Source organism: Pseudorasbora parva, chromosome 19 (genome assembly GCF_024679245.1).
Source record: "Pseudorasbora parva isolate DD20220531a chromosome 19, ASM2467924v1, whole genome shotgun sequence".
Classification (NCBI taxonomy): Eukaryota; Metazoa; Chordata; class Actinopteri; order Cypriniformes; family Gobionidae; genus Pseudorasbora; species Pseudorasbora parva.
The window spans coordinates 16135540-16155692 of record NC_090190.1 but is presented as its reverse complement, the minus strand read 5'-3'; the positions used below and the strand labels follow the sequence as shown (position 1 = coordinate 16155692).

The window sequence follows — 20153 nt, the reverse complement described above, 5'->3', positions numbered from 1 at the left end:
TATTTTGCAGCTGGTTCCTCGGAAGATAACAGATGACGTCACATTTGCGCGCCGAGTGAGGAATACCGCATACGTTCATTCTTATAAATTCATCCTTTGATTTCAGGGTAATTAAATATAAAGGGTCGTCTTTTATGCAGTTTGCACATGTATATTTTAATGCAAACTGTTAAAAGCCCCTTGTAACATCGGAAACATCGTTAACATGTTAAAGTGATACATTGACTGGAAAAGACATCTGCTATAACACATTCCTGTTGTTGTTTTTCTCGAGATTCATCGAAATGGCAATATTTCCCAGTTCACTGACAGACGAGGAGGAAGCATTGCAGAAGAAATATGCCAAATTAAAGAAAAAGGTGAAAAACTATATTTACTGTTCTCAATATACGTAACTTGATTTTCTGAGGCTACTTTTGTATTACCATAAATTACTCGTCACATTTATTTATATGGTGCCTTACTTTTTCAAACCAGCTTCACAGTAAAAAAAAAAAAAATGTGTTGATGTCGCAAAATGTTCAGTCATTAACTAATTCCAGCTGTAAAACAGCTTAACAGAAGATAATAGTGTATTTTCTCACCTCAAGTAAAAAAAGAAGAAGAAAAGATTCATCTGGTCTACTGAGATTTACAGATGCATGTTTTTTTCTTATATGGTGAAAATGGCCTTCAATAGTATTTTGTTTTGCTCATTATTTTATATTTATAAGAAGAAGGAAAAAAACATGCATCAGTAAACTTAGTATGTCATCATTTTGACTTTTTATATTATAATTATGAATTTTACCAAATAAACTATCCATTTGACATTTAGAATATTTCGCTTCACTTTATGTAGAAAAAGGCCCTAATGGCTCTGAAGAAACAGAGCTTCACCAATCAGACGAGTCAGACGGGACTGAAGCGCAGTAAGTCAATCTCTGGATCTGTGAAATTTCCAGACGTTCCTGAAATAAGATTGCATGAAATCGGTGCTCTACAAATGATCTCTCGCTGTCTCTTTTAAGCTTTGTCAGATCAGCCAGTGGTGGACACAGCGACAGCAACAGAGCAAGCGAAAATGCTGATCAAGTCCGGAGCGATTAGTGCCATCAAATCAGAAAACAAGAACTCTGGATTCAAGCGCTCCAGAACACTTGAGGGTAAACTGAAAGTAAGAGACATTTTTTCACCTCATTAATGTCAAGTCGACAAAAATTAAATTTTTCTATTTTTCATACATAGCTAATTATGGAGTTTTTGTTTCCCAGGATCCTGAAAAAGGTTCTGCCCCAGCATTCCTGCCATTTCAAAGGAGCGTCTCTACAGATGAAGAGCCTTCTGATGTAATGTTGTTTTACACTGTCGAAAGGATCCGCTCGCGGCTGTACATTTCAGTGATTTATTAGCCACGTTCTTATGTGGCTTACAGCTTTTATAAAGTAGAGACAACAGCAAGATGTGTTTGGCAACAGTTCTTCCAACCCTAATTAATGAGCCTCTTGATGGAAATAAAGGCTGTGATGTTATTTCCATCAAGAGGTGCATCAATTTTTGGTCAAGATCTTGTATTGACAATGCAAGTCAAGCACTCTGTAAAGTCTACTTTTTTGGACTCAGAGGTGCCAATTCATGTGTGAAAATGATTCTTCATGCTCCTTCCCAACCATTCTTTCACAATTTAATCCTGATCATCTTGACATTGTCATCCTACAATATGGCCATAATGTGTCTACATGGTTGTTTAAAAAATGAAAAGCTACACAATCCATCAGTTAGGGTTAAAAGAACTGTTGCCAAACATGCTAGAAACATAACAATCACTGCAATAATGATTCAATCATAGACTAGGTATTTGCCTATTTAAATCCAAACAGCAACTTTTTTTATGTATAATAAATGGATGTGTCAGTAGACTTGACTTTACATAATGTTGTGCTTCTTTCTTTAGTCTGCTAAACGAGCCCTCAGGAAATCCCTGTATGAGAGGTGAGACTGTCAGACTCAGTGTAAAGAATAATACTAATAATAAAAATCTTTCATTGAAAAACAGTATTGCAGTCAAATTTTAGGCTGTGTTTTTCTATCCCACAGTTTTGTTCCTGGAGATAGATCTCGTGATGACGAGGGAGGAACGTCAAGTCGAGATTCTGAGAGGGACCGGGAAAGAGAGATGGACTGGGAGAGAGATCGGGACAGAGACAGAGACCGGGACAGAGAGAGGGACCGTGAAAGGGGCCGGGAGAGAGAACGGGATGGTGAACGTGACAGGAGCCGGGATAGAGACAGAGATCGAGACAGGGACAGAGATCGAGACAGAGAAAGAGACAGAGAACGAGAACGAGACCGAGAGCGAGACGGACCCTACAGACGTAAGTGAATCTGTGCAACAAGTTGATTTAAAATAATTTTCTTGTTTTCAGTGTTTATATTGTTTTATTGCAATGTTTGTCAATCATATTTCATGAATATGCATTTTGTAATACTTAATGGTAAAGAGCTTTGTTCTGTTAAAAATCTAATTCTTCGGTAATGTTGTTCAGGGTCAGACTCATATCCAGAGCGCAGAGGGGTACGCAAAGGAAACACGGTGTATGTATACGGCACAGGTTTAGTGGAAGACAGTTTGCGCTCAGCCTTTGCTCAGCATGGCAACATCATCGACCTTTCAATGGACTCGCCACGCAAGTATGAATCTTTTGTGATACTTTTGGACATTTAAAAAGGGAGGGACTACTGACTTGATTGTCTATAGAAAAGCTTATAGGATTGATTGGATTGAAACAGAAAGGAATTGAGCCAGGATATAGTATTTTTTAATTTTAGACATATCACTAGGAAAGTTTTTATTATAATTCTTTCTTTTGTAATGGTAGATTTCCAGGGGTATAAAACTAAACTACCATTCAAATGTTTGGGGAAATTTAGATTTTGAAAAAGTAAAGCTATACTGCATTTAAAAATACAGTAAAAACCGTAATATTGTAAAATATTATTACAATTTAAAAAAATGTTTGTTGGAATATATATAGTAAAATGTAATTGATTCCTGTGATGCAAAGCTGAATTGTCTGCATCATTATTCCAGTCTTGAGTCACATGATCCTTCACAAATCATTCTAATATGATGATTTGCTACTCAAGATTATTATCAATGCTGAAAACAGCTATGCCAATTAATCATTTTTGTGGCAACCGTGATACATTTTTTTAGGATTTTTTTTTAGACGAAAAGAAAGTTGTAAAATCATAAATGTCTTTACTGCCACTTATGATCAATTTAATGCATGCGTAACAAATAAAAGTATCAATTTCTTTAAAAAAAAATTACACTTATTGAAAGCTTTTATGTGTAATACATTATAAAGGTATTCCTAATGTACTTTATAATGCATTATATCTTTTCATAAATAATTTTAAAATGCATAATAATATTCAAAGATTCCTTGTTAAATCTGAAACTGTTGTTTGTCATGTTTTAGTGCATTATACTTACTAAAGATATATTATAATGTATTATATTACTGTTGTCACAATTATTCATGATGAGACTATAAAATGCATTATAAGGTGCATTAAAAGGCATAATTAATGCATTAAAAATACTTTTATAATTAATTAAAAATAAAGGCTTTAAGCAAAGGGATACCAAAAAAATTCTTACTAACCCCAAACGTTTGACGTATAAAAAATGTCTGGGAAAACAAAATATTTAAAAAATGTTGCCCTCTGTCTCTTACCAGTTGTGCCTTTGTGACCTTTGAGAAGATGGAATCAGCAGACCAGGCTGTGGCAGAGGTCAGTGGTCCATTCTCTTTATGGGGCCACTTTCTACACTAGCATCATATTTTTATACGTACAATGCATCTTCTCTGACACTCAATTCAGCATGTTGTAGTTTTTTAAGACATCCATATGTAAATAATCTTAGTTATGACAGGCTAATCGTATATAATCAGGCTAATGGTTTGCAGCTTAGCATCCATAAATTGTCTGGTGTGGACTGTGGAACTTGTCAACACACCTTTATTACAAAAGCACAAAAAAATAATCCTGTTTTCTGTGATATGACCCCTTTAAAGATGAAATAAACACATCTTTATTTATTTACTGAAAGAAAACCTTCTGTTTTTCCATTCTTTCTGCCTCTCAGCTGAATGGCACTGCTGTGGGTGACGTCAATATCAAAGTCAGCATTGCAAGGAAGCAGCCCATGCTTGATGCCGCCACAGGGAAATCTGTCTGGGCTTCTCTTGGTAAATAAGGACATTTCACAGGAAAAACTGTCAAGGAGACTCAAGTGTTGCACACTTGACTAACCTATTTCTATTTCTGTCTACTTTTCCATCCTTCATAGCTGTGCAGAACAGTGCCAAGGGCTCATACAGAGACAAACGGAGCCAGGTCGTCTACAGCGAAGATTTCCTTTGAAATTATTTAACGCATGCTACACTTGTAGATCCAGCATTGAATTGTCTTCTTACAGCAGACATTTTGTTTTCCACAAAAGTGATAAAGTAAATCTTACTTTTCTGTCATTTTCTAAGGTAATGTCTCTGGACATTTTGCTCAGTGTCTCTGGACATTTAGCTCAGTTATGGTTTGTGTCATTGTGTTCAATAAATCAATCAAACTTTTGTCGATGTGTGGGACGACACTACGCAATCTGGACAAACTACCTCAGTGAAACATCTTCAGAGTTTAACAGGCAGAAACTATAAGCTTCTTTTCATTATTTACAGGTGACATCAAGTGAATTTGAGCTTTGTATGGATAATTGTGTATGTAAATAATAACCGGTTTACTGTAGTCCCCTGCTGTGTGGTACAAGCTCCCTGCAACAATAAACAACATTAGATGCTATTGATTATATGAGCTCTGGTTCAGACATTGCAGTGCTCTGGTTTTGCCTAAAGGGAAACAGAATACAAATACAGAGGGGCATGCACTATGTTATATAAACCCTATATTGCATTTCATAACTAGTTGTCAGGAACTGGAAAACGAATGTCAATGAGTTGTTTAATCTCTACCATCCTGTTTACGGCAGTGTTTGAGATTTTCAATTGTGACAAGATGTGAGATTGCCAGCCTTATGCAGCTATATGGATGATTTTCTAGACTGACATATATAAACCAACAAAGACACATGGCATTTCTATTCATAAAGCAGTGAGGAATGACCAGATATCATTCAATTAAGAGGACAGTATCTATACAGATTATTTGAATAAACATATGGCAGGGTTGGTGTAGAAGCAGCTAAAAGAGGTCCTGGATAAGATAATTTATTTATTCACAGTCCCATCGTCTGATGTGACTGCTAAAGTTACACTCACCTAAAGGATTATTATGAACACCATACTAATTCTGTTTTTGACCCCCTTATGTCTTCAGAACTGCCTTACTTCTACATGGCATTGATTCAACAAGGTGCTGAAAGCATTCTTCAGAAATGTTGGCCCATATCCACAGGATAGCATCTTGCAGTTGATGGAGATTTGTGGGATGCACATCCAGGGCATGAAGCTCCCGTTCCACCACATCCCAAAGATGCTCTATTGGGTTGAGATCTGGTGACTGTGGGGGTCATTTTAGTACAGTGAACTCATTGTCATGTTCAAGTAACCAATTTGAAATGATTTGAGCTTTGTGACAGTGCCTGCTGGAAATAGCCATCAGAGGATGTGTACATGGTGGTCATAAAGGGATGGACATGGTCAGAAACAATGCTCAGGTAGGCCGTGACATTTAAATGATGCCCAATTGGCATTAAGGGGCCTAAAGTGTGCCAAGAAAACATCCCCCACACCATTACACCACCACCAGCAGCCTGCACAGGGGTAACTGTTATGTATGTAATACTGCTTTTCCCCTATTGTGCCTGCAGGTGGCACTGCCACTTGTAATTATTAGTTGTTGTGTTCTTTACAATAAATTCAGAAGAAGTAAAGTATTCCTGAATGTTCGGCTGTGTTTATTGAACGTGGTTTAACCCCAAGTGTTCACTACATGTTATGATAGTGTGACAACATAACAGTAACAAGGCATGATGGATCCATGTTCTCATTCTGTTTATGCCAAATTCTGACTCTACCATCTGAATGCCTCAACAAAAATCGAGACTCATCAGACCAGACAACATTTTCCAGTCTTCCACTGTCCAATTTTGGTGAGCTTGTGCAAATTTTAGCCTCTCTTTCCTATTTGTAGTGGAGATGAGTGGTACCCGGTGGGGTCTTCTGCTGTTGTAGACCATCTGCCTTAAGGTTGTGCGTGTTGTGGCTTCACAAATGCTTTGCTGCATACCTCGGTTGTAACGAGTGGATATTTCAGACAAAGTTGCTCTTCTATCAGCTTGAATCAGTTGGCCCATTCTCCTCTGACCTCGAGCATCAACAACGCATTTTTGCCCACAGGACTGCCGTATACTGGATGTTTTTAAACCCTAGAAATGGTTGTATGTGAAAATCTCAGTAACTGAGCAGATTGTGAAATACTCAGATCGGCCTGTCTGGTACCAACAACCATGTCACACTCAAAATTGCTTAAATCACCTTTCTTTCCCATTCTGACATTCAGTTTGGAGTTCAGGAAATTGTCTTGATCAGGACTACACCCCTAAATGCATTGAAGCAACTGCAATGTGATTGGTTGATTAGATAATTGCATTAATGCGAAATTGAGTCTGTTCAGGTGTTCCTAATAATCCTTTAGGTGAGTGCATATGAAGCAGTTAAGACAGTTGCAGTGGTCAACAGGAAGTAGCACTGTTTAGAAGAAATGTGCAATGGCTGCCATCACTTTGGGATACAAACAGAAAGTCCTATCTGAAGATACAGAAATCATCAGATCAGTCAGTAAGAGGTGGCCAGGCTTGCATCAGAACCTGGCATGCTTTGAAAATGGAAGAGATTATGAACAAGGTGGTTTCAAGTTTGAAGTATCAAGAGATTGTTGGATGAACCCATCATGAACTTTAAATAGCCCTCAAATGTTGGTAAACAGATAAACTAAATACAACAGTGTTTCTGTGACTGTTCAAAGCATGCAAGTAGGTATGCAGTGTCAAATTTCTGATTTGGTGTCTGTTTAGCCGTAACATTTTAACATTAACAACAATGAAGGGTTTGCATAATACTTTTAAGTAATACTAAGAAAATGGTGCTAACTCTGGAGCAGGGTTTCATAATCCCTCTTCTAAATAATACCTGAGTTTTAAAGCAAGGTAAGTGCAGTGGGAAAAGTTCTACTGTAACTCTTTATAGATCATGAAAAATGAATATTCTGTCATCATGTTTTCACCCTCATGTCGTTCAAAACCTGTGTGACGTAACTTTTTACTGTGGCACAAGGTATTTTGAGAAATGTCTCGTGTTGTTTTTTTTGTCCGCGTATTATATGAATATGAATGCCTTGAAGAAAACCAGCATGTAATATTAATTCACAGCAAAAAAATTACAGTTGGAGCAAGTGTTTTAATAAGGCTTTCATGGAATTAGCGACATACAGACACTACAGCAAAAATGACAAACACATTTTTGTACTTTCCTTATCACGCCACAGTACTAATTTATGAACATTTTGTTTGTATTCTTTCAAATCACACATGCTAGACCTTCCCTTGGTGTCCATTACCATCTGCTTACTTGTAGTAAATGAACTTTAACCTGTAAAGAGAAACCGCACTGTAGTATTTGTGCTCTTATGCGGTGTAAACGGCTAGTTCACATAAAATGGAAGTCAATGGTGCCTATCAACTGTTTGGTTACCCATATTTTTCAGACTATCTTCTGCTGAGCAGTGAGCACAAAAGAAGATAGTTTGATAAATATGGGTAACCAAACAGTTGATGGGCCCTATTTACTTCCATAGTATAGGGGAAATAATAGTACTATGGAAGTCAATGTGGCTCATCAACACTTTGAGGATGAGTAGTATTTGACATGGGCCATGAGGTTATTTATTTATGAACATGCAGATGTAATTACAATGGGATGTTGAAGTTTCAACCAGCTTGTTTGCATCAGGAAGAGTACAGACAGCATTTAAGCAAACAAAAATGAAAAGAAACACTATTTTCATGGATCATTGTTCATTTGAGAGTGATGATATATTATTTAAGAGATTTGATAATTGTATAACATGGGTAGCTCTCAGCCACTTTGACGTTTAAAAAAGTACCTCTCAAGTGAAATAAGGTTGGAGACACCTGACATAAGGGAATTGTAAAAAAAATACAGATTTAAACTTTTTGGTAAACTGTCCCTAAAAGTGAATATAAAGGCCAATTCACACTCCATCAATAGATGCCGTCCAATGGGGGCAATCCACAGGTGACAGTACGTCACTTCTCAGAGATTCTCCTACCTGACATATACCGATATGCGAAACATTCACTATGTGAAAACAAGTGCCGACCAATGCCAAAAGACACCAACAGCGTAACATTGGTCCAGTAAACCAGTGAAATGCCTGTTGCCCTTTGTCAGTGTCTGTCGATGCAGTGTAAACTGGTCCTCAGAGCACTACCATTTAGTTTCTCCAGGCTAAAGAGCAAATGCTTTGGCAGTGTTTGGCCTGCACAATAAAAGCAACCATAAAGTTAATAAACTATATTGCCAAACATTTTGGGACACCTGTCTTTACATGCACATAAAATGTAATGACATCTTATTCTAAATCCGTAGGGTTTAATATGGAGTTGGCCCATCCTTTGCAGCTTTAACAGCTTCAACTCTTTTGGGAAGGTTTTCCACAAGGTTTAGGAGTGTGTTTATGGGAATTTTTGACTATTCTTCTAGAAGCGAATGTGTGAGGTCAGGCACTGATGTTGAACGAGAAGGCCTGGCTTGCTGTCTCCACTCTTATTCATCCCAAAGGTGTTCTATCGGGTTGAGGTCAGGACTCTGTGCAGGCCAGTCAAGTTCCTCCACAGCAAACTCGCTCATCCATGTCTTTATGGACCACTTTGTGCACTGGTGCGCAGTGATGCTGGAACTAGGGGTGACCCTGAATAGTCGAAGATTCGATAGGAGCCTGATTCAACTACCAATCGTATCTTCTAGTCGTATCTTCACAGAGGTGTTATGAATCAATGATCATGCCATATTGGCTATATGAGGCTGCTCAATATCCTCTTTCACACATATAGTCTTTACTGGTAAATAATCATCAAAATTCATCTTGTCATAATGTCCGATTTCAAATAGCAGTTTTCCTTGCACACAATTTAAAAAGACTCAAAAGTATAGAGGCAGACTGGATTTGTTTTCTGATCAGATAACGTTAGGGTACAAGTGATTTCAAAGCATTGTATTTATTCATCCCTCAGGGTTGTCAAATTGAAGGCATCCCTGTTTTTTGAATATAATTTCCCCTGCATTTTAGATATTTTGTATTTACACACATTTGTTGTGCAGTTGTGATTCTTATTATGCATTAGAAAGGCATATTCTGTTCTAATTAAATTCTGTAAATAAATGTTTTGTTTTTCGGTGCATCAATGTTGCACTGCAGAGCGGACTCTCACAACAATTTAGCCGATTTAATTAGATTTGCCATGTGAAAAGCAAATCCTGTCTGCATTATGGCCTTTCTGCAGTAATTTATTTTTTATGTTTATTCATCCAAAACATTTGTATAAAAAAAAAAAAATCGAAATCTTTGCGTGTTCTGTACATTGTGGCTTTAAAATATTATGAGGGATCATTTTACTAATGTTCATCCCCCATTCGACTATAGGCAAGACTTAACAATTCTGATTCAACTATGTAAATCCTTAGTCAGGAACACCCCTAGTTGGAACAAGAAGGGACCATCCCCAAACTTTTCCCACAAAGTTGGGATTATTAAATTGTCCAAAATGTCTTGTATGCTGAAGCATTAAGTTTCTCTAATGGAACTAAGGGGCCATACCCAACCCTACACCACAATCCCCCACCACCAAACTTTGGCAACCGCCAAACACTGACTCGTCCATCGTATTACCCGACAGAGAAGCATATTTTGTCACTCCAGAGAACGTCTCCACTGCTAGTGACGGTGTGCTTTACACTACTGCATCCGACGCTTTGCATTGCACTTGGTGATATAAGGCTTGGATGCAGCTGCTCGGCCATTGGAACCCATTCCATGAAGCTCTCCAAGCAGTTCTTGAGCTAATCTGTAGGCCACACAAAGTTTGGAAGTCTGTACCTATTGACTCTGCAGTTTCCCATTGTTCCCAAATGTTTCCACTTTGATATAATACAGTTGACCGTGGAATATAGTAGTGAGGAAATTTCATGAATTAACTTATTGCACAGGTGGCAACCTATCACGGTACCACGCTTGAATTCACTGAGCTCCTGAGAGCGACCATTCTTTTACAGATGTTTGTAGAAGCAGTCTGCATGCCTAGGTGCTTGATTTTATACACCTGGGGCCATGGACATGATTGGTGTAATGAAGTTTGTTTATAAGGGAAGAAGGAGGCGGGAACCGGCGAACATTTAAAAGTCTTTAATCAAATAAAATAAACAAACCGAAAGTAAAGGTGGCAGCCTCTCACGGACGACTGCCGCGCACACACATATTAAAACGCAAACAAAATACAACTCAAATTCCAGGCCTGGTCGTCTCGTCCTTATATGCCTCCGAGATCCCTCATGAGAGGACTTGAGAAGTGCCTCGTAAGTGACGCTCATTCTCAATCAAGCCCCGGTCTCGCTCGCTTGCTCCTCCCATGTCTCTTGCTCGTTTACTCGCTTCGATTTGGAGGGGTGTCCCAATACTTTTGGCAATATAGTGTATACTGATTACGAAGACAAACATTTTTTTTCCTAATGTGCACTGATAAATTATGCACAATAAGCCTAGAAACGTGTATTAACAAAGTAAATAAGGATCATTTTTATTTCATTGTAACAACCTACACTACTGATGATTAAATGTGATCTAAACTCCTCCCCCTACACTGCCCTCATTGTTTCGCTGCATCTCCAGGTAGTTTTGGGCTGTGGTCCTCCCGTGTTGCTCTTTTAGGTGGCGGCGTAGAGCAGGCTTGTGGGCAAAGCTGACATGGCAGTATGCGCACACATGCGGGCGCTCTCCGCTGTGCAGGTTCATGTGGTCGCACAGTGTTGACTTCTGAGTGAAGGTCTTGTGGCACAGGGGGCAGCAGTGGAGCTTTGATGAGCCGCGATGGACGATCATGTGGCGGTTGAGGTTACTGGAGTGGCTGAAATGCTTCCCGCAGCATGGACACACATAAAGCCGGTGTGTTGACAGGGAATGCATGGCTAAATCCTGTGTTGAGGAAAATGCTAATCCGCAATCCTCGCACACTACTGGTCCCGTTACACAAGACGTGGATCCCACCACTGCCACAGACTCGTCAGCAGCTCCACGCTCATTTGAAGGCGCCCCGACTCCCATTCCTTCTTCTCCGTTGGAAGCTTCCACACCAAAGTGTGCAGGAGCTCCATCAGAGCCGATCTCTTCTCCTTGTCCCTCTCCAGCCCTGTAGTCAATGCGGACAGTACCATCGGCAAGATGCTGATTGGACAGGTAACTGGCCCCAAAGTCCGTTCCAAAACTACCCATAATCTCATCTGGGGTTGGAAAGCGCCACGCCTCCTGATAGTTACCCAAGAGCTTGCGGTCCTTGAAGGTGTACCGCTTCCTGTGTTTAAAGCCTCTTCCTCTGCCTCCCCTGTTCTCTCCGTGCCGACGTCTCCATATGCGGCCCGGCCCTCGGAGGCCTTTGGCTCGCCCATCCATATTGGGCTCCTCTATGCCTGTGTCCAGTTGACAGTGGTCATCTAATACAACAACAGCTTCTCTGTCTTCCTCCCCAGCACCTGGGGATTTCTCTGGGTCTTGATGTTCATCATTGATGTGCACCTGAAAGACGTCACTTTCATGCCCATCCTCTCCCTCAAAGTGGCCAGATGCATCTGATCCTCTAACCTGTCATGGTGAAAAAATAAATTAGTTGAACTTGTTTAACGCAAACAAGCGAACTGCCAAAAGTAATTAATTTGATCAAATTGATGCGACAACTGTTTCAGGTGAGTCTTTATGTAAATATATGCAACTAAGGCAGTTATGTGTCAACTATCAAATAGGGCTGGGCTTTATTGTGAATATACATAATTTGTCATGTTTGCTGGCGATGTAAAAATAAGGAACATTGCAATAATTTTAATACGTTTTTTATTTAGCCATTAAGTTTTCTAGAAGGGCATTATTTCTATTTCTATTTAAAGGGGACCTTTTATGCCATTTTTTTAAAGTCTTAATTTTGTTTTTGGGGTTTACTAGAATAAGTTTTCATGCTTAAATGTTTTCACATAATTTACATTACTGCAGCACCTCTCTTCCAAGTCTATCAGTAACGCAGAAAAGTACAATGTACTCTGATTGGTCGGCTGGAATAGTGTGTGTTATTAGTTAAAGGGTTACTTCAGCGATTAGCACATGGCTTTGTATCAGTAGAAACCCTGGATTATATTCGAATGATTGTGCTCCTCCTCCTCATATCCCCCTGAGACAAGAGATTTATGCATTTTATTTATGGAAAAATTCCTCCGATGACGCAATTTAGGGGAGGAATTTTTGGCCAGAGGCTAAAGACTACAGCTAGCAGAGGGAGCCATTTCCACATGTTTTCAACCCGAGCATGGGGAATGAGAGATCACACTCACAGCTCAGCTCGCAGCTCAGCCTCAGGCATTCATGTAAACGGCGGCTGGCGGCGCAAAGTAAGTAAACAACTTCTCAAATTAATTCCTATGAAAGTTAAGCTTCCAAAGGCATGAACTGAAAACACAGCAGACTGAACATGCGTTGTGAATCTATGCCGCATTTCTAGTGCAGTCGCGTTTACCTCAGCTCTCATCACGAGAGCTCATTCAGCTCATCACGAATGTATGTAATTTGACTCCTGCAGTTTGCACTGTGTGACACTCCCTCAGAGGCTAAATCACATATTGAACAGACATGTTCAGTTTTTAATTGTAGTGTCTGTTCTCTAACTGAACTAATTTTATGAAAATGAACGCGGTCGCGGTGGGAAAGTGAAAGTGATTCAGTAATCTAGTAGCAATGGCTTTGGGAGTGGCCTCGTAGGGCAGCGAAGCATTCTGGGAATTTTTCTTTCATCCCCATGAGACAAAAATACATTTTCTGTCATTTCTCAGTCTAGAAGAAATTAAATTAAAAAATTACTACATTAATGACCCGGTTTAAAAACAGATTCATCTTCCCAGCGCTGAAGTACCCCTTTAACTGCTTCAAGCGTGTTTTGGAAATGACTGTGACAAAATCCAGGACAACTTATTCATATTCGACTATCCATCAGCAGGGACGACTACTTCAATCACAATATCAACACTTGACAAATTCTAGTGGTAGGGCTATAAGTGTGAACGAACGTTCTGTATTTTCATTTGAGATTAAGAAGACCCACATCAAATCCTAAAATGCTAACAGACATTTGATCTATTAGCTTCTGAAGCAAATCCAACAGATATTTACATGGTGCATGGTCAAATCACTGTCATCTTTGAGAGGAATGTTGGAGAGTTCAGCATCAGCAGAATGGAGCTCCTTTCCTGAACTGTGAGGATGCAGCGATGCAGTATCAGAAGGAGATGAAATAGATCCCAGTGAATGGGTACTTCCACTGACAATCACTGGCATAGACTGAGGGTCTTCTGATTTCACAGTCTGAATAGATTGTGAGAGGAACAGACAATGAATGAACAAGAGCAAAGTGGAAAAGGAGTGAGAAAGAATTGCAATGTTGCACTATATTTTTAAATGATGGTATAATAATTAGATAGTTCAGCCAAAAATACAAATGCTGTTATCATTTACTCTCATTTCGACCCTCATGTCATTTCAAACTTCTGTTGCACAAAAAAGTATATCTTTAGCATCAAAGAATCAAACAATCACCATGGGCTGTCAAGCTTCAAGAACAAGTACCACCATAGAAGTGGTAATTTCAGTTGTATTATTTGTATATATTCAGTTGTATGGTTTCACTTCTCTGAAACCAAGAACTACTGCAGACAAAAGTTGAGGACAATATGGGCTTTCACACCGGAGGAACGTTTTCATAGTTTCTATAACAATTGGCAGAAGTACCAGCTTTTTGGCCTGTTTATACAGCAGGAACTCTTTTAGAGTAGGGTCTAATCCAACACAATAGGAACTACCAGTGATGTTTGCTGAACAAATGCGAATACGAAACACGGGAACCTGCCATTTTTAAAAAGCTGTGTAAAAACAGGGTACATTTACTTACATCACAAACTAACCGGATAAACGCAGAAAACAGCAACAGGTCGCATTAACCTGTTGATTTTGTCTGTGGCATTGTGTTTTTTTCTCAAAGAAATGTAGCACTGCAAGTTGTCGTAGGATATTTAGTCTCTTAGCCCTTCTTTTTGCCCTTTCAATCACATAACTTATACATTTACATTCCATCTCCAATATCACAAAGCCCACAACCCAAACAAAAACACAACTCTGATCACAGTGTCCTCCATTCTTCAGTTGTTGAATGCCACAATTAAAGGACGTCGCTGTCCGCCAGCTTACGGCAGTTCAGAGTTTGCCACTGCTATTGCGCATGCAACCAGGAAAATGGACCTAGGGGAACATTTAGTTCTTGGGGGGCCTTCTGATGGCTAGTCCCTATAACTGAGTTTCAATAACTACTCGCTGCTTTTTGGCATACATCACCAGACAGAAGTCTGTTGTTTCAATGGAAGGTCGAGTGCATTTAGAAAATACATAGGGTGAATTTATGGTAACACTTTAACAATTTGAATGGTCTCTTTTGAACATTCTGTTGACAATAAGTAACTATGCAAGTACATGTAATAATAATAATAATAATAATAATACATTTTATTTATAATGCACTTTATATTAAACAAAATCTCAAAGTGCTACAGAATTCAAAAAAAAAAAAAAAAAAAAAAGTTATGTCAAGTTATTTTAGCCCTACCAGTCTACTAAAACTATCTAATGAGAGTTAGTAGAGATGTAGGTATAATGTTACTTATAGTCAAAAGAATGTGTGTGTATGCAAAGAGGCCTATGAACTCCTTGCTGAGGGTTAAAGCTGACTTCTGCTGATGAATCCAAACTATTCTTCAGTAAAATTCTTTAATTCATTGCATATCTTGACTCCTGGACTTCCATTCATCATGTCTAGTCCTTGGCCTTTCCCTACAGCACAAAGTCACCCTCCAAATTCTTCACTCTCTCTGATCCTCTCTGGTGGAATGAGCTACCAACCTCCACCCAAGCTGCTGGAGACACCTCTTCTGCATGCAATTAACCACTCCACAACCTTTCCCACTCCACAACCTTTCCCAATCCCTGTTTACCCCTGGTATTGAGATGCGTTTGGACAATCAGATCACAAGTAGACGAGGGAGACATCCACTTACACTTGGTGTTTTAATCTGTCAATTTTGTCCACTTTTGACCACTTCTGTCCTGATTTGTTTGAGAGAAGGTGTCTACGTGTGGGTAAATGTATGTGTTTTTTACAGAACTTTCGATCTAATGGACAAAATAAGCCTGTGCGATTTACATATGAACGTGAAAGGAAGCGACAGAAAAATGTACAGAGAGCAGCATATTTAGATTCTGCTCTCAAAGCCACAAGACCATGGAAAATGTGGTGAGTGCATGTTAGAAATCAGGAATGGTGAGAAAACATTGACCGTGGTAAAAAATGGTGTCTTCAAAATAAACTTAGGTCTTCAGCCAACAAAGTTTAAATCCCTTCTGGCTAGTGCACTTCCCATAATGTTAGGTCAGCAGGCAAAGAGTAAGCGGTCTTTTGTGGCTATTTGAACTCATTTGACAATGATTGTCTACACCACGATAGCAATCTGGTCGAATACTTTTTCAACTACATCTGAAAGTGGTCGAAAGTAGACAAGCTCAAAATGTTTACACCAGTATTTAACGCCGTCCACTTGTGATCAGATTGATAAAAACGCTTTTTAATACCAGATAGTTCACCCAAAAATGAAAAATCTGTCATCATTTATTCATCCTGAAGTTGTTCCAAACCTGTAAGAATTTCTTTCTTCTGTTGAACACAAAATAAGATATTTTGAAGAATGTTTCTAACATAGCATATAAAGCAACCATTGACTACCATAGTATTTTTTCCCAATTTTTCTGCTTTGTTACAAACATTTTTCAAAATATCTTCTTTTGTGTTTAGCAGAAATAAGAAATTCTTACAAGTTTGGAACAACTTGAGGGTCAGTAAATGAAGACAGAATTTTCATTTTTGGGTGAACTATCCCTTTAAACATTAGGAGCAGAAAGTTCCTGCGTATTTGACTGCAAGAAGAATTGCAGCGTGTCACATTAATCAATTCATAATCACGAAACTTACCATATAGGCTACTTGCCTCATAGGCATGAGAAATAGGATTATAGAAAGCTTGAAATGTCTACTTTTAAACTAACTAATTTGAATCGAAAACAAATACTTTGATTATGTAATCCAAATTATAGGTGCATTTCTCTCTATAGGCGTGTTCACTACTGGTATCAGTCTCGATATCCAAAATGTTTGAATGATACCCAGCCCTAATGTACATGTATAGAAAAGGTTGTCACCTCCAAGACAGGATTTTTATTTCTGGATGAACTATTTAATTAAGAAGATACAAGGCATGTAATGGTGACCAGCGTTTGAGGTTGGAATACTCACAATTGGGCTGCGATTCCGAGGCTGCATGTACTGGCTCAGGGCTCCTCTGCATTTCTCCACCACATGCTCCATCTGCAGGTAGCTGGCTGCGGTCAGGTAGTTCACAATCTCTTTGGCACTGAACTGCAGCATCCCCGTGTAGCAGGACTGAAGGAGTTCACATACCACTGTTGAGCTGTGCAACATTGACACCTGGTGAACAGAGAGAGCATTTGTTGACAGAATTAAAACAAACAAATTATTTCCAAATAAAAACTAAAAAATAGACTTTAAAGGTGCACTGTGTAAATTGAGCTGCATCTAGTGGTGAGGTTGTGAATTGCAAGCGCCCACCATTCATCCCTCCCTTTTGAAGCAGATAGAGAAGGTACGGTGGCTGACACAGGACAAAGATGTCATTGTCAGCGACAGCAGAGTAGCTAGCGCTCTGTAGAGTAGTTTGTCCGTTTAGGACTATTGTAGAAACATGGCGGGACCCGCAGTGAATGTAGATAGAAATGGCTCATTCTTAGGTAATAAAAACATAATGGTTCATTATGTTAGGTCTTTATACACCACTGAAAACATAGTTATGTATATTATATTCCATTTCTGTCAGTAGATCCTCCTAAATATTACACACTTCACTGTGTAAATTCTGCATCACTAGCAACGGCAAACAGGATTATATAAATATTGATTGATTTCAAAAAGGTTTCCTGACACTCCCCTAGCCCAAAGTCATGCCACTGAGCCAATCTTGCTGTGTTTGGAGACAGTACTAGTGTTTTGATAGCACCTCTGAGCAAAATCCAAAAAGTTTTACATTTTAGCTTAACCCAACTAGTCTATCAAACCAGCAGCTATTACACCTAAATAAAAATGAAAAGGTATTAAAATAGGTTTAATGAGTAAAGTGTCCCTGGATGGGTGGATGAAAAGAATGGCATCAAAATAAGGTACACTAACTGGTTGCATACTCATTTATTAGATCCACTGCATAAAAAGTCAAACGGACCAGAGTGACACTGATGATACAGAAGATCAAAGGGTTAGCTTCTGATGACAATGATCATATGAGAGGCCCTTCACCTGTAGCTCTGATGATGGGTTCAGGAGAAACTGGTCTCTAAGAAAAGCAGAGCATGCAGCCAGCACAACCTTATGACCCCTGAACATCCGCCTGCCTCCCGCCACAATGGTGACATCACAGAAGTGCTGCTGTGTCCGCAGGGAATTCATGTTACCCAGGGTGTTGTCTCCATGTCCGGGCAAACGGAAACTCACAACATCCACATTCATGTTTTTACTACAGGATGCTAAAAAAAAGAAAAATTATTTGATGTGCAGTATTATATATGAATACAAACAAAACAAATATCCACACTTTCAAATCAATTATCAAGGTATCCCGTTGGTGACAATAACTCAATTAAGAGCTATACATCAAACAATAAGCTTTCTTAATAAATCATAAATGTTATTTTGGTAACACTTTATGGTCTCACTTTATATTACAGTGTATTTTACATTACAGTAATAACAGTAAATTATGCATAATTACATGCAACTAACTCTCAACCAAACCCTAATTCTGTACATAGTTAATCAATAACTCATTACTTAAATATATAATTGCATTGTAACAATGATGTTACACCTTACTAACTTTATGTACTTACTATAGTAATAACAGTAAATGATCCAAAAAATATCTTATCACGACAACTTAATATAAAATGGGTAACGCTTTATTTTACAGTGTCATTGTTACATATGTTGCATGTATTTACCAACAGTAAATTAAGAATAATTACGTGCAACCAACCCTCACCCAAACCCTAACCCTGTAGTAAGTAACGTAACATGTAGTAAACTCAGTGCTTAAATATACAATTACACTGTAACAATGACACCTTAAAATAAAGTGTAGCCATAATATGTAACCGTTATTTTTTTATTTTAAATGTATTTAGTTAAGTTACTATACACGTAAATAACATGTAATTTAACATTAAAAATACGCAAATAACGCAACAGAAACAATAATGTCCATGAATATTCCCTGAACATAAGGTCATGCATCCATCCATCGCATGTTTATAACAGTGTTGTAAAGAAGCTCGCATCTTTTGTTCAGACAGACCGTCTAACACTCTTCACGACAATGCGCATTCATCTAATAAACAATACGAACTTACTTGAAAGTGATTTAGTGAGAAGAAATCAATAATCATACAACATAAACACATGTATGATGTCTGGAGATCAATCCAGCTTCATCCACATCACTGGGATAGCGAAAACATCAAACTAAAACAATCAAACTGAACTCGTTTACAAAAGTCCGTTGTTTTTATGTGTCTAAGTTCGGTCATACCTACTAGATATTTTCTATTTTGTTCCGTGTGTTTTAAACACAGCTAAAATGTTAACAGCTAATATTCGCAGACAGAAATGAAGTCAGAAAACTAACAGGAAATTTCGAAGCCGAAAGACGATTTTCAAAATAAAAGCCCATGTAGACAACAGAAACGATCTTGGCGGCGTAACGCTTAATATGGCGGCTGTGTTCAATATATATTTTTTACAGTCAAGAGCCAACCGCGTGTTTGTTTACTCTACAACGCGCATGCGCATTAGTTTTACCAGGTCGTTGTTCATATTTTAGGCAGTATGCTATTGGTACTTTGACCACTTGCAACTTTTGTATTTTTGAATAAAAATCCAGCAAGCATTTTTTTCCCTGAGTGTGAGTTTATATGTCTTTACTCTTTAGATTGTCAAAAAGCCTTCAATCTTTGTTTTATGTGTGAATGATTTGCATACAATGGTGGGTAACCACGCGGAGGCGCTATGAATCCAGGATGGCTGGTATTTTAATATGAGAATAAAAATGTTATATTTGACAAAGTTAAAATGATTTTTAGCGAATATAAGACAGAAAATGTCAAATCCTTCAAAAAGAACTGGAATCTTAATAACACAGTTCATAATGATTATTGATTATTTTAATGTTATTTACATGGCAGAAAACTGACTGATTGATGAATATAAAACCATAGACTTATATCATAGATGTTTGTGTCTCAGCCCTGTTAATTGTATTTGCATTAAGCAGCAGAACAAGCATTTTACTGGTAGAATTTATTAAACATGTTTTCATGATGAATCCATCAGTTACAGTGGTTGAAAATTAAATTACACCTCAATGACACAAAACCAAACAATACCAAGATTATGAGCAATAGTCTTAAGCAATGTGGTTTTTCATCACTGTAGATGTTAGACTGATAAGGACTGATAGACTATTAAAGACAACTGATATCTCACAAACTATACCCTTGAAATCACGGGGGAGTGCTGAATACTTCTGAATGATTACAGTAATCATAAATCCAGCTGTAATGTTGAGGCATATATTCTCCTAATCAAACAAGATGAGAGAGAA

General features: G+C 38.3%; 2 protein-coding genes across 3 annotated transcripts; one reads left to right on the top strand and one right to left on the bottom strand.

Moving 5' to 3' along the window:
• The first annotated feature begins 30 nt into the window (after positions 1-30).
• Positions 31-4619, top strand: nelfe (negative elongation factor complex member E). The gene is made up of 11 exons (XM_067425319.1): positions 31-107; positions 275-359; positions 842-911; positions 1011-1156; positions 1254-1328; positions 1934-1971; positions 2077-2354; positions 2526-2670; positions 3726-3780; positions 4136-4238; positions 4340-4619. Exons 2-11 carry the CDS (start codon positions 285-287, stop codon positions 4411-4413), a joined length of 1059 nt encoding a protein of 352 aa, XP_067281420.1. The 5' UTR covers positions 31-107; positions 275-284; the 3' UTR covers positions 4414-4619.
• A 5851-nt stretch (positions 4620-10470) lies between these two features.
• LOC137047904 (zinc finger and BTB domain-containing protein 12-like) lies at positions 10471-19216 on the bottom strand. 2 transcript variants are annotated; one of them, XM_067425824.1, is made up of 5 exons: positions 18904-19215; positions 17795-18021; positions 16724-16915; positions 13504-13695; positions 10471-11934 (listed from the first exon to the last, which is right to left on the bottom strand). In XM_067425824.1, exons 2-5 carry the CDS (start codon positions 18002-18004, stop codon positions 10921-10923), a joined length of 1608 nt encoding a protein of 535 aa, XP_067281925.1. In that variant the 5' UTR covers positions 18005-18021; positions 18904-19215; the 3' UTR covers positions 10471-10920. The 2 variants fall into 2 exon arrangements, with proteins under 2 accessions (XP_067281925.1, XP_067281926.1); XM_067425825.1 differs by lacking the exon at positions 13504-13695 and having other exon boundaries at positions 18904-19216.
• Between the last annotated feature and the right edge of the window lie 937 nt (positions 19217-20153).